The following is a 15,381-nucleotide window of genomic DNA, read 5'->3' as shown; positions in this document are numbered from 1 at the left end:
GAACAACATCGAGCAAACTATTTCATTTGTTGCTATGCTGATTGCCTAAACATTTTTATTAACCAACCAATATATAGGACTGATGAGTGATCTAAAACATCTTTGCCCTTTAAAAAAAAATAAAATAATGTAAATCATCTTCAGTAGATTTACTCACATCTCTTTTTTTTGGCAGTGCAAATTTTCTTGACTTTTTGTATCCTACAGTGGCCTCTGAAGAATATAGGATTTATTTTTATTTTTTTGAAATTTAAACCAATCAATACCTACTTGAGGTTTTCAAAGCCCCTCTGGAATTGCAATATCAGTAGAACATGAACTGTTGGAGGGGGTAAGGGAAGTCTTATGTACAGCCGCTCTGTGATAGATGACTGCATATAGAAATCAGAAATATCTGTTTGAAGCTCATATCTTCCTGGATTTGTGCATGCTGAAAATGTTTGCAGTAGTTGAACACAAGAGTTACATTTAAAAATAGTTGATGGAGAGAGAGAAGGGGGGGGGGACATACTGTAAAATGATAAAATGGGACATTTTTCCTAAGGGCAGTTGTGTACTTTCACTGGAGCTCATGAAAGTGAGTGAAATAAGGATTTGGCATCTATAGGGGAAGCAGGAAAATAACAAGCCACAAAAGTATACCAGAGCAAGTATGTTTGGGCAGTCCTAGGATGCAAAAAAACAAAAGAAAAAGAAGGTTAAGAGCTCCCATACAATAAATATAGAGAATGATATGCTGATATGAATGATATGAGATATGATATGATATGATATGATATGCCGCACACTCAAATTTAGGTATTATTCCAGATATCTGGAATTCTGGTGAGTGTAGGTATCTTCTCCCTCCTCCCCTCCAGTATCTTAAAGGTTTTGTTTATTTTGTTTCCGCACCTATAAGGTTGAATTCTTAAATTTGGGAGGGGGGCATGTGGTGCAGTGAACAAACAATGGATTACATTCAATGTCATGTGAACTGACTTCTGTACACAGAACAAGAGTTCTCATTCCTCTCCCCCACATTGTACCATCCTCCCAATCCCCTTCTGTTTTGAGGGTCCCTCAGTCCTCCTGATGAGGGCTGGGCAGGGGAATGAGAGGAAAAACAATTCCCACAGCATGAGCAGAAGTCCATTCTGCTGGTAGACAGGAACCCTTGGATGTCACCCAAAACCACACTTTGCCTGTAATTCCTGAAGGAGCATCAATAAAGCTTCAATCATCATTAAAACAATCAATAAAACACAGGCAGAGCAACAACATAAAAATCTACAAGTTAGAATAGCCACGATCAGCTGGCTGCAAGTTAGAAAGCAAAGAAAGCCTTTGAAAAGGCCAGGACTTCACCTGGCAGTCCAAAAATGCTCAGTGTGAAGGTCAAATGAATCTACAAAAGAAGTCACATAGAAAGCCTAGCTATGCACCCTTAAGGGCTAACATTTGAGAAATGAGAGCAGAACATCATCGTAAATGGAGGGAATGGGAAATATGGGAGGATGGAGCCCCTAAGGCAGCCTTCTCCACCCTGGATATTTTGGACTACAGTTCCCATCAGCCCCAGGCAGCATTACCAATGGTCAGGCATGATGGCAGCCCAAAACATTAGAGGGCATCAGGTTCGGGAAAGCTGCCCAAAGGCATGCCTGGCTTTAGAGCAGGGGTCAGCAACCCGCGGCTCCGGAGCCGCATGTGGCTCTTTTACACCTTTGCCGCGGCTCCGGGGCGGATACTAGCGAGGGGAGGAGGCGCATTGTGTGCCCCGACACTCCCCGCTGTTTTAAATGTCGCAATGGTTTTGTGGCTCCCAGTTTTTTCTTCTTCTGTCCAAGTGGCTCTTTTTGTCTTAAAGGTTGCAGACCCCTGCTTTAGAGTATTCCAGTTTTTCAAAGTCAGCATCAGCACTTTGAACTGGGGCCAGAAGCAGCCAGCCAGTGGGTCTGTAGCAGAATGGAAAATTCTAAGGCATTATGTATTCCTTCACATTCAGGCCTGGAAACATGTGAAGTCTGCCTTTGAGACCGCTTGGGCCTAGACTACTACTGTAACCTGCTTTCTGTGAACTAAAAAGATTGATTGGTTGAGGTGAATTTTCCTTGATGAAGGTTTGGGAGCTACACCTCATGCCAAATAAAGCTAACCAATTTCTGATTGGATTTTCCAGGCCTCACTTCTAGAGAGAGAGAAATGTAGAGATTAGGAGAAAAGCTAAAAGCTAAAAGTACTGTGTGTACCTTGAAAAGAGAACAGGGATTAAAATGTATAGAAGGTAGTTCTACACCACAGATATGAAATTTCAGACACATACACACAAACACACAGTCCAAGACACCTTGAATATGAGAAAACTTTTAAAGGAATGGTTATGCCCTCTCTTTAGACATAAGTGTACCTCCAAATGGTTATGGTATTTTCAGATCATTCAGAATATTGGGGCTGTATATAAACAATATAATTATTATAAACTTCTGAAGGAGGGATGTGAAGCTGAAATTTTAATACAGGCCAATCATCCAATCCAGAAGAAGTCAAGCTTCATGAAGGACATAATACTATGGGAGTTAGCTATTGATTGATTGATTGATTGATTGATTGATTGCAAGCGTATGCCACCATGTTGCCAAGATCCCTGAGGCATTTTACAAAATATACTAAAAAGAAGAAACGTTACCAAATATTTAGAAACACTGTTTTCTCAGGAGCTGAGGACATGAACTCCCTGACTTAGGCTTTTTGTCTTCTGCCTTCCCTGAGGGCATAGTGATGTACGTGGACCCAGAGAAGATGGAAGGTAGCTGTTCCAACATTTATCTCAGTCAGGTCTTCTCAGATGCAAATGGCAGCATCAGTCCCCTGTGTCAGACTTACTCTCTCCAGCTATTTCAGGATGAGGCACTGCCGGCAGCTAAGAAGATGTATCAGTTTTTGTAGAATGCAAGAGCCATTTGCTAGTTGCATATTGACAACAGCAATAGAAAGCTTTATTCCAGAAGATACTTAATTTTGGAAAGTTTTCAGCTACTGACAACATGTTAATAATAATGACGATATCTAAAATACAAATGCAGTGTATTTCTGACAGGCATAAATCAGAAGTCGCAAAGTATGTTGCGAACAATGCCAGATAGCCAAAACTATCAAACCAATAAACACTGGTGATTTGTGAGACACTTCTTTGAGAAAGAAATTTAATTTGTTTTCCACGGAAGAGAAATTACCTGGCTCGCTAAGGGGGCATCAGATTTTCCTTTCTTTGTACTCATTAATGGAGTTTTCTGGAATCTGTAGACATGAGTCTGTTCCAGCCATGGAATGTGCATGGGTGTATTCATATGCACACATGATCTATCTGTAGTCTTACCCTCTTAATTAGTTACATCATTCCTTGACGATGAATGATGCTGCGCTAAATTAAAAGTATGTTGGAACCCTCATATTATTTGGTTTGATTATTTCTATAACATACTTCTACAGCAGGAGTCACTCTTTCTTCCAAGTTCCCCACATCGTCTATTTATTTGTTTGTTTGTTTGTTTGTTTGTTTGTTTGTTTGTTTCTATCCCGCTTTTCAGCTCCACATTGGAGGCCACAAGGCAGCTAACAACATCAGTTAAAATGCTGAAAAGCAAGCAGGCAACCCCAGTGCAGTAGACAAAAGACAAAATGCAAGAGTAGTGAGCAGCAGCAGCAAATGATTTAAAACAGGCAGCAACCATCAAAGCCACAGATGTAAACTTTGGATACTTTATTGAAAAGCATACCTGCGTACGCACACACATGTACATACAGGTTTCAATTGGTGCCTGAAGGAATATCAGCAGGTAGCTAGGAGAACGTCTCGAAGAAACAGATATTCCATAGCCTGACTGCCAAGAGGGCCCTGTCCTCTCTGACCCTCAGTCCCACCTTAGATGAAAGGAGGACGTGCACACAGTCCAAGACACTTGAGTGGATATCCCTTTCTCTAGAAATGTGGCTTATAATTAAAATTCATGGAGGAAAAGGCTGTTGGCTGCTAGGCCCTGCCTCCACAGTTGGAGGCAGTAATTCTTCTGACTACTAGCTGCTGGAAACCACAGGAGGTGAGAGTGCTGTTATGCTCAGATCCTGCTAGCAGGTTTCGCACTGGCATGTGGTTGGGCACTGTGAGAACAGGATGCTGGACTAGATTGGCTGTAGGCAGATCCAATGGGCTGATTCGGGTTCTTCCTATGTTCACATAGCAGCTCCTCCCCCTCTCTGAAGACCAAAGAGTGTGGAAAGGTTCATATGGTAGAGGTGACCCTTTTAGTTTCTGATCCCAATTCAAAGTGCTGGTTTTCTTCTCTAAAGCTCTAATGGTTTAGGATCCCTGTACCTAAAGGGAACTGTCAGGACTGGTGCCTTTTAACATATATGGGCCCTGTTCCTAACTGCCATCACTTCCAATTTATATTACCATCTTTGAACATCTGTAGTTAGGATTGTAGCCTTGGGCAGTGCTGCCAACCCTATGTGCACAGGCGTTTCCTTATTATAGAAGAGAAGGTCGCATTCTCTGTGTGCATTGCAGCTGATGGCCTATGTTGTGGCCTTAGAAACAGTGGGATACCAAGTCAGATCATTTATCCATCTAGCTCAGTATCCTTCACTGACTAGCAGCTGTTTTCTAGGGTTTGCAGGCAGAAGTCTTCTCCAGATTTACCTGGAGGTACTAGGGACTGAGAGGGACGCAGGTGGTGCTGTGGGTTAAACCACAGAGCCTAGGACTTGCCGATCAGAAGGTCAGCAGTTTGAATCCCCGTGACGGGGTGAGCTCCCGTTGCTCGGTCCCTGCTCCTGCCAACTTAGTAGTTCAAAAGCACGTCAAAGTGCAAGTAGATAAATAGGTGGGAAGGTAAAAGGCGTTTCCGTGTGCAGCTCTGGTTTGCCAGAAGTGGCTTAGTCATGCTGGCCACATGACCCGGAAGCTGTACGCCGGCTCCCTCAGCCAATAAAGCGAGATGAGCACCGCAACCCCAGAGTCGGCCACGACTGGACCTAATGGTCAGGGGTCCCTTTACCTTTACTAGGGACTGAACCTGGGACCATTGCACACAAGGCTTGTGCTCTACCACAAGCTTTGCATGTAACAAACTGCTACTTTAGGCAATGGTGAAGTGGACAGGGAATGCAGAGGAGCCCAGCTTCTGGACATTGAGGTCATCTGTCAGAGCATCAGGGTAATGTGGCGGGGACCTTCCATGCTCTGGCAACTGAATCAGGTGCTAATGAAGTTTTCAAGTTTGCTTGTGACATATTAGCATAGACAAAGTCAGAGAATGAGAATAGCAATCAAGTAGAGGTTGAGTCTTTTATTTCTTTTTTCGTTTTCTTTTTTTGACGGGGTTCCTTCTTCACACTGCTGGTTTAAATGGAGACACTTCTTTGCACGATTGTTTGCATTTTGTAATTAAAATCTAAAGACTGCATTTCAGGTGACTGAAGACCTTTGGTTAAAGCTCAGTGGGTTTTACATGCTGCAGTCAGAAGCAAGCATCACTAAGTTCAGTGGAAGTTACTCCCTGGAAACTATACATAGGATCTCAGAAATGTTGATCCTAATAAATTGGTTGTTTTGCTATATACTGCTTTTCTTTGGTGTGTGTGTTTACGTTTCTGTGTGGCAATAGATCAACATAGCTGCCTGCAACTTTGGACAGTTTGGGACATTTTTGAATAGTCACAGCCCCTCCTCAGCCTGCCTTGTAGCCCATTAGGTTCTCAGTTGGTTCTGCACCTCTGAATCCCTTTATTTATTTATTTGTCGAATTTGTACCTCACTCTTCAGGCTCCTGGAGAGGCTTACATACAATCAATTAAAAAAAGACAGTCCCTGCCAGCATGCTTACACTCTTTAAAAAAACACCCCACTACACACAAGGGAAAAGGGACACAGAGTGTGTGGGAGGAGTTGAAGCTTGCTGTCATTTTAATTGGCGTGTTTGCATTTTAGTGGAGTGTGTTGTAACAATACCATATTGGCCCCAAAGTGCTCTTGAGCTCAACTTCGCTTCTGTAGTCCTCCCAGCAATCCAGGGGCAATTACGGCAAATGGCCAAACCCATCCCCATGTCATCTGGTGCTCTGAGCTCAAGAATCCAGCTCATCAACACAGCTGCAATAGATAAAGTACTTTATTCAATAGGTTCTGAAGCCAGATGTTATTCCACATTCTTTCGACCAGGAAATAGTCTAACAGAAAACACCAGCGCTAATCGACTTCATCTTGCTTAAAGTTCAGGTTGCTGAGTAATCTTTGGGAAGGTTTGATCCGTGCAGTGAGAATGCTTTGCCTTTGTTTTTATTTACACCATTAGTCAAGCAAACACTTGAGCAGAAAGAATGACACGTGAAGCATTAGGCAAGTGCTAAACAGAACATAAATTCCACAGGTTGAATAAGTAAGTCTTGGGAACACAGGCTGAGCATTAGTCTGTGTAACCTAATATTGTCTACACTGACTGGTAGCAGCTCTCCAGGGCAGAACAAAATTATATATACACTGCCTTCATTGCCTTGTAGATAAACATTGCCTGTATCCCCACAAATGTTCTGTATTTCCAAGAAGCCATTGGGAAGGACAATTCAAAGCCAAGCCCTTGCTGTAAATCTGCCTCTTTGCTGAGTCCTGATATGTGTCTTTGTACATTTAGAAGATTTGTAATATTTAAACAATGGATGAAAGGAAAAGTGTTTACCTATGTAGCTGGTTTTGTAGGAGGACAGAGGACAGCGCCCCCCAGTTGTAATCCTCATGTGCAGTCTGATAATACACAGAACTTTTTCATGAATCTTCCTTATTCACTTCAGTAGAGAGGGTGTCTTTGTACGTACACTCCTTTGCGAGTTCAGTCTTCCCTTCCTTTGACCCAAATTGGGAAGTACTTGTAGACAAGTGATATTGAGTGTGTGCCAGAAATCCCACAGTGCAAAAATATGTTGGCTTGGGACAAATGAATCTGAGTACACTGTAAGCCAGAAATAACTGAAATCTGGATGATATGGCTCAGGATAGCAATACCGCAAGGACTGCCTCTCCCCATATAAACCGACCTGAACTCTGCAGTAATCAACTGAAGCCCTTCTTTGCGCGCATGAGAGGTCCAGAGGGGGCCTTTTCTGCAGGGAGGTTCGCCTGGCACCTTCAATATACGTCTTTAGGCACCAGGCAAAAACATTCCTCTTCAACCAGGCCTTAGGCTGATTAATAGTCTACAGCCTTTTAAATGTGTTTCTGGGAGGGTGCATTATTGTTGTGTTTAATTTTTGTTTTAAACTATTTTTTAACTCTTTATTTTTTAAAGCTATTTACTTTTGTTTGTGTCATTTGAGCAGCAATGACTCTTTATGGTACCATTTCTTTTCAAATTAGTCACCTTCTTCTCAGGAACTGTGACATCGTCATGTACCATGGCTGCTTGATAGCATCTCTGTTCCTAGAAAAAAACACCACTGTGGTGTAGTGGGGGTTATGCCAAAGCCAATTGCTATTCGTTTCCACGAATCTCCTTTTAGAAAATGGTCTTGAAGATTTATAATGCAAGGCAATTGGAAATCAAAATATAATATAAGCAATTGTATGAACTTTTGATGGTGTTGATGATTACTGTGATTTGTGATTTTTGTAATTTTCTTTTTTTAAAAATAATAATATTGTATTTTAAATTGTTGTAAACACCACACCACCACCCCTGATTTTATGATGAAGGGCGGGTAATTAATAATAATAATAATAATAATAATTCTAAACATACCACATCAGATGATCAGGAGTGTTTTGTAGGCTATTGCCCTTTAATTTTACACCAATTTAATGTATAAAGAACCACCTAATCAATATTAGGATAATGTTTAATACCACTATGCATTATAACTTTGGATAGAGTGCTCATTGGGCCCCAAAGCAGTGACTTTATACATGTATTCCTTGTGAATGAAAACAAAGGATTTTATTTCTTATTGTTGTCTTTTTCTAGGCTGAGGTTCAGCTATGCTATCTGGAAGCACAAAGAGATGCTGTTGAACAGATGTCCTTAAAGCTGTACAGCGAGCAGTACAACAGCAGTAGCAAGCGAAAGGAAGAGTTTGCGGATATGTCAAAAGTTCACACAGTGGGAAGTAATGGGTAGGGAACTATTCTTTTTGTTGTTTTATTCTCAGTGATCTGTTATCTTTTTTAAAAAGATTATCTTCTCTTCCTTGCTCCTATGTTATTCAGGAGGATTTTTCCTGCTAAGCCAAGATTCTTTCTCTCCCAGATACACACACACACACACACACACACACACACACACACACACGATCAATGTGTTGTGACTCATTGCCCGACATCAACTGATCACTGTATGGACAGGCTAACCAGAACTGCTCATTATTTCAAGGAGAATGCACAGAATATCCTCAGACTTTCTGCGTATGGTACATATACAGCCTTGGCTCTTTATTTCTTTGGATTCCCCAAGGTTCTCTAACAGCATTTTATCAAAGACATAAAAAAAACCCCACAAGGATTGCTTTCCTGGATCACACAAAATGCCTGTCTTCTCCAGAACTTTTTCCTCTATCGGTGGCCAATCTGATGATCCTAAGAAACTCACATCCAGACATGTTGCTTCGTAGCACCAGGCAATTCATCAGCAACCTAATTTCTTTGCAACTGTGAAGTGAGTGGGGGCCCTGAGCCATTCACTTTGGAAGCAAAACGGGCCCATCTCGAAATAAACAAAGAAAACAGGTTGCTACATAACTCAGCAAACATCCTGAGTATGCGAAAGTGCATTTCCTTTTAAATTATTCCCCCAGCCCCAAGGGAGCAAGATAATTTTAAAACAAAAACGGAAACTGTGAATGTGTGCGGTTTCCTCCTTGAGCAGTTGTGTTTCCTCAGTTTCCGACACACATGCTTGCCTCTTTCTTTTTAAATCCTTGGAGTCGCAGGCCAGGCCAGCTAACACTCAAAACTGACAGAGGATGTTCAGCTATTTATTTATTTTTTATACTGCTGCATATTCCAACATGAATCTCTAAGCAGCTGACAGATCTCAAACAAAAAGGAATCAATATAACAAATGCAATACAAATTCCACATTCAAAACCAAATACAGCTGCTGCTGCTGCTGCTGTACTACTACTACAATGACTACTCCCACTACTGAAATTACTATTCCACATTATAAGTATATTTTGTTGGCATCTATCTGTTTTGGTAGACAATGGAAGAGTGCGCCTTTGAGGGTAAAGTCAGATTGTTGGGGCGTTACAGCGCCTGCTGTGGCTGTAGAGATCAATACAGGAGAGATTTATTTTGTTGCAGTTGGGGCAAATGAAGGTGTCTAGTTTCCCAACACTGCGAGAGAAGTCCGTGGAGGTGTGTCACGAGGGAGGAGTTGAGGCTGGCTTTTAACAGTGCTGTTGGCATTCTGTCCTGTCCTGAGACTTAACCACATAACCATGGAGTTGATGGCGTTCTTCAGCTTGTCAAGGAAGGGAGGAACATCCACCTTTGCCAAATCTGGATGCTGTCAACTGCTGTGTCAGCGACCATGTTTTCCCGCAAGTACAGTTCTTGATAGTGCTCTTCCCATTACTTAATCTGTTTGCTGCAGTCAGTGATAATCTCTCCAGATTAGGTTTTCAGTGGTGCAGTTTTCCTGAAGGCTTCCTTCATGGCTACATACAGTTTGTGAAAGTTGCCACTGTCAGCAGCAACTTTCTGGTCCATCTTTAGTCAGTAGTCATTGGCACATCATCTGGCAATCCTCTAGGCATTGTTCCTTGCCTTTCTCAGTCCAGCAAGCAACTTCTTGAAGGGTGTACACTTGTAGTTCACAAGGCCCTCCTGCTTTGCAGCAATAACAGGATCCGATGTTACGATAATGAAGCAATCCTGCTGCAAAGTCCTAGCTTGGAATGTAAACATGATGGGAATGTTGGGACTGCTGTGGGAACAGAGGGGCGGTCATTTCTCAGTGCGCAGCACCGGAATTACCTCAGAGTGTAATATGAGCTGTACAGGAAGTACAGGAGGAGTTTGGGAGTCGACTGCTGGAATTTGAAGAGTGCAATCATGTTTTCTGTAACGCTGCAAAGACAGAAATAAAAGCATGTAAATACGTTTCTGTCTATCTCTTTCCCATGCCTGGGGATGGCAGGAAAGAGGGGTGTGTTCTTCTCACGTTTGAGAAGAATCGCCGATCGAGACCTTGCCTGCGTCTGCTGGGAATGCAGCCAGGGAGGTCAACAGGGAACTCAAGCCAGGTGCCTGGACTACTGCCAGCTTCTCATGAGAGGAGGGCTTGAATTTCCCAACATCCGTGTCCTTAATGCCAGCCTCAAACCAGCCAGGGACCTGCTGCTCTCTTTTGCCAAAGGAGGACATCACTGTGTTGTAGGTTGCCTCTTTGATGTAGTTCCACCTTACTTCAGTGCTGTCTCTTGGGAAGTTCAGTAGAAGAAGAAGTTTGGATTTGATATCCTGTTTTATCACTACCCTAAGGAGTCTCAAATCAGCTAGCAATCTCCTTTCCCTTCCTCCCCCAAAACACTCTATGAGGTGAGTGAGGCTGAGAGACTTCAGAGAAGTGTGACTAGCCCAAGTTCACCCAGCAGCTGCATGTGGGGGAGCGGAGACGCGAACCCGGTTCACCAGATTACAAGTCTACTGCTCTTAACCACTACACCACACTGGCCCTCTCTAGTACCTGTTCATTGGAATTGGAGAAACATTCACCAAGTTGGCTGTTCTACACTTCCTGTGTCCACACTTCCTGCTTTGTGCTATGGAACCTATTTTGCTGGAGAGGGATCTTGCTTGTCAACAGGGACTGATCCGTGTTGCAGTCGTCACTGTGGTAGCTCCATGCAACATGAACACAGCTCAGGGCCGATAGCCTGATGACAATCAAGTTCAGCTGGTGTCAGTGGCCTGACCTGGGATGCCTCCAGGACATTTGCTGTTTTGCCTTGATAGAGATGAATGTACGTAGTTCCTCGTAAAATTGGTCTTCAGTCTGTACGTCAGAGCACGTAATGGGAGCACAGACGCTCAAGATCTTAACCAGACCAGAGGAAATCAAGTGTTCTGAGCCCTTGGTCAGCAGTTCTTTCACAGACAGAAGACGGTTCCTCACTGTGAAACCTATGCTATGGATGTGCTCCTTGCCAGAAAAGGGTGTAGTTCTTCTCTCAGAGACAGCCATTTGATGTGAGTCTGCTCTCCTGCAGAGTGGCAATGTCAGTGTTGAGTGTTTCCCTCTCACAGTTAATGATGGCTGTCTTCCATTAGTCATTGACCTGTGTGCGGGTCAGCAATTTATTGACCTGGGGCTGCCTGGCTTGATGACCACTTCTATCGGCAAAAGCAACCCGTAACGCTTGTACCTTACGCCAATCAGGTTTAGCTTATAACTCGTAACTGTTGCATCCAGCATTGTTTTTCCTGCATTAGCAGCACCAACGTGACCTCTCCACAGCGCAAATCAGGGCAGTGTGTTTGGAGGTCTTGGGCTGCCCAGAAAACACAACCACACCTCCTCCATCTAGGTAAAGGAACTCCTGACCATTAGGTCCATTCGTGACTGACTCTGGGGTTGCGGTGCTCATCTCGCTTTATTGGCCGAGGGAGCCGGCGTACAGCTTCCAGGTCATGTGGCCAGCATGACTAAGCTGCTCCTGGCAAACCAGAGCAGCACACGGAAACGCCATTTACCTTCCCGCCAGAGCGGTACCTATTTATATACTTGCACTTTGATGTGCTTTCGAACTGCTAGGTTGGCAGGAGCAGGGACCGAGCAACAGGAGCTCACCCCGTCGCGGTGATTCGGACCTTCTGATCAGCAAGTCCTAGGCTCTGTGATTTAACCCACAGCGCCACCCGCGTCCCCCTCCATCTAGCTGATGTAGTTGAAAGGAAAGGAATACATTTGGCACCAACTTGGCTGCAGGTGTTGCTGGAAGGAGGGACTCCACTCCAGAATTGTGTAGGGTTTTCTCCTTACCCTTTTCTTCTCCCAGAGGTGTCCCGCATGACAGCAAATATGGATTGTTCCTCAGAGTTTACCCCCAAAGGCTTTCTCACAAATGAATATGGCTGCAAGGCAGCAGAGGTTTAGGATCTGATTTTCCCTTCTCCTAGATGGTCCACCTTCCCAGGTTGAGGAGCCCCATCTGCCTCTCATTTCCCTCAACAGCACATGCATTATATATACATTAAATTATATGTGCTAATAAATGATGATTGGTGGTGCCCAAAAAAATCAGCACTTTTTCTTTTTTAAAACACAACTGCCCACAATGTGTTTTAGTGTATCTGGATTTTGTGGGGGAAAGGAGAGTGCCACTTGGATGAGGAGGACATTGTGTCAATGTCAGAAAAAGACAAGTGAGGGTTTCGGGGTTTTTTACATTTTAAGTAACCTAGTTAATAAATATCTCTAAACAATGCATGTAAGTAAAACAATTAAAAATCACAAAAACAAATCATATGGAAAACATCAGACTTTATAAAACCCAAAATAATTAGGAAAACTACTTTGAGTAAAACTTAGTTGAATACCACCCTTTGCTGGTAATTCCAAACTCCAGTGATTGAATCAGTGGAGGGAGGTGGGATTATAAATAGCCCTCCTGCCTCTCGCCCCAGACACATTACCATGACAGAGCATATGGTCCCTGTTGCACCACACCACCACCAGTGTATAAACTTCACTTAGGGATACTACAGATCAGATGACAACAACAACAACAACAACAACAACAACAACAACAACAACAACAACAACAACAACAATAATTTATTATTTATAGCCCGCCCATCTGGCTGAGTTTCCTCAGCCACTCTGGGCGGCTCCCAATCAGTGTTAAAAACAGTACAGCGTTACATATGACAAGGCATGCATTATAGAGTTACATCTCCCTGACCCCATGTCACTCACACTTTTTCCTCACAAGGGGGAACTTTTGGTGAGGGGAAACTGTGAAGAAAGAGCACTTTGGACAAGAGCGCCCCTAGGGACTTGCACACAACAGTCATGTTATTGGCCTAGAACCAGAACAGGACCTCACCTCTGGACCAGATGCAAACGCCTATCAGCAAACTCCACTCCAGCAACTGGATGGGCCAGGCAGAGCACCACACTCAGGTGAGCAAGGGAAGGGGGAACATTTGCTGTAATGCATATCTGTTGCAACTTTCTCACATCTCTTCCTTATTCCTTTATGAATACTCTTGTCTAATGGAACTCCCATTCCCTCCACCAACAGAGAGAAAAAGTGTTCCTGACACCCAGGAGAGGCACTCAGCCCCACTTACAGGTAAGCCCCACTCTGGGGTACCAGGAGCACCCCACACAGGTAAACAAGGGAAGAGGAAGAAGTGTGCTACAAAGGATGACTGGCCTGTGATTGCCTCTCATGTATCTCCTGGATTGCTATAAATGAAAACTGGGTCTTGCCTCAACTATATTGCTCCTAGTGCTCTTCCTGTCAAGTAGCAGGGAGCAGTGCCTTCCACAGAGGGCTAACACTGCATACAGGTGAGCTCTCGATTGGCCAAGGCCAGGTGCTCTATTCCAAACCCTTGCCACCAATGGGAGGGAAGGCTATGAGCGGTGGCATCACCTTCACTGTTTCCTCTGCTCTGTTACAGCCACCTGTGTGTACCTGGCTCCAGGAACTGTGTTTTCCAGCTGCTGATCCTTGTTTGTTGCTTGCTCTCTCTTCTACCTGCCTTTGCTTTACACAGGCCATTTTCCTGTGCAGACCATGAGGAGCTCCACCCCATATCCAACAAAACTGACCTGCATACAGCCAATTGAGAAAAGTCCATCTACTCACACCAGGCAGCCTGAGAAGCTCCATGCTAGACCAGCGATGGGCGTTCCCAACAGGGAGATGAAGCCACGAAGGGCACCACACCTGCTCTTTGCCTCTCTGTCCTCCACAACATCCTCAATGATGTGAATTGTTGCCACCCCTAGTCAGCTGTATTTACCACATAGATTGTTTCTGTTCCACTAGGGGCTGTACCTGGGAATCCTCTTCTGATACCTCTTCTGACTCAGAGTGGAGCTCTCAAAGTGGCATGGGCAAACACATCCACAGGCAGTCTCCATCCGCCCTCCTGGAGAACCCAGCATAAGCTAAGGGAAGGGAATGCTGGGGCTGTGCAGGAAGCCCTGCTTGTTGGGTAGTCATGGGCAGCCATTCATCAAGGAGGATGGGGCAGCTTGAAAAGGAGCAATGCAACCAGCCAGGGAAAGGAGGTGGGCAGCCATTAACAAAGGGGAAGTGTCAACATGTGATTGGCAGTCAACTAGGACAGCCATAATACATAGTTGCAGAAGCAGCTGAGGCCAAGGAGCTGCATGTTTGAGAACGTCCGCTTGGACTTTGACAGAGCACACCATGAGATTCCCATGGCGACTACATGATTGCATATCTTTCTTCCATTGAAAAAGGGGCAGCAATAAAGCTTTACCCATGGTGGGATTCACGTCAGTTCATGCACTGGTGTTTTAGCAGAGCACACCATGGGGTTCCATTGGCACCACCTACTGTTCCCACCTGATTGTGTTGGTTCCACATTTGGGGCATGTAAACGTGACAGACATAGTCTCTGGTCAGCTTGTGTACATTGGCACCAGTGCAACCATGTGACATGAGGACATGTAATTGGTGGGTTCTGGTGGTTTTTCCTGGAATACCTGAATCTTATCTGCTGGCCTTTCTGCTGCCTTTTCATTTTCTGGAAGTGTGTTTTCCCTCCATTCTTCCCAGGCATAGCTGGTATACAATTCACTGGTCATTGTGTAGTAGCAGCATATATTTTCACCCAGCATAAGGAAAGTATAGGTTGTTCAGGCCAGCTCAACTTTCTGCCCCTTTCTCTCTCTTTTGTATTGTTATGTGAAAAACCTTGTTTCAGAACTCTGTATACCTTGAGCTGTTTTGTGGAAAGTTGGAACAAAAATCTAAATAAATGAATCTTGTATACTCTGCCCACTTCTTTATATCTTTTATACAAATGTCACTGTCTTTCACTTTGTTACTTCCCCCACCCCCAACTATAGATATATATAGATATTTCTTTCTTTCTTTTTGCTCACAGAAATTGTTCTGGAATTTCAGTCATTTCTCTTTTTAAATGTTCTTTCAATATGTTTTCTTCCACCACTGTTTTCTTGAGGCCAACACTTTTATTTCTTCTAGTTTTCCTTCCCACTTTTACTCGTTTTTTAAAAAATTGATTGCTGCCTTTTCTCTCTTTGTATGATTCTTTTCTTCCCAGTACAATATTGCCTCCTTTATGCCACTGTTTCCCTTCTTACGATCAGAAGTTGGTCTGTTGTTAATAAGCTGCCCTTT

At 43.7% G+C, this 15,381-nt stretch overlaps 1 protein-coding gene across 5 annotated transcripts in view; it reads left to right on the top strand.

Moving 5' to 3' along the window:
- AKAP6 (A-kinase anchoring protein 6) overlaps positions 1 to 15,381 on the top strand; it is a 251,727-nt gene that overhangs the window by 147,978 nt on the left and 88,368 nt on the right. For all 5 annotated transcript variants that reach the window (XM_028721043.2, XM_028721039.2, XM_077926121.1 and 2 more), the window contains exon 8: positions 7,995 to 8,143. In XM_028721043.2, the coding sequence (XP_028576876.2) occupies positions 7,995 to 8,143 (149 nt within the window). The remainder of the gene's footprint in view (positions 1 to 7,994; positions 8,144 to 15,381) is intronic.

The sequence above is a fragment of the Podarcis muralis genome, chromosome 1 (genome assembly GCF_964188315.1).
Source record: "Podarcis muralis chromosome 1, rPodMur119.hap1.1, whole genome shotgun sequence".
In the NCBI taxonomy this organism is placed as follows: domain Eukaryota; kingdom Metazoa; phylum Chordata; class Lepidosauria; order Squamata; family Lacertidae; genus Podarcis; species Podarcis muralis.
This window is presented reverse-complemented; position numbering and strand designations above follow the sequence as displayed.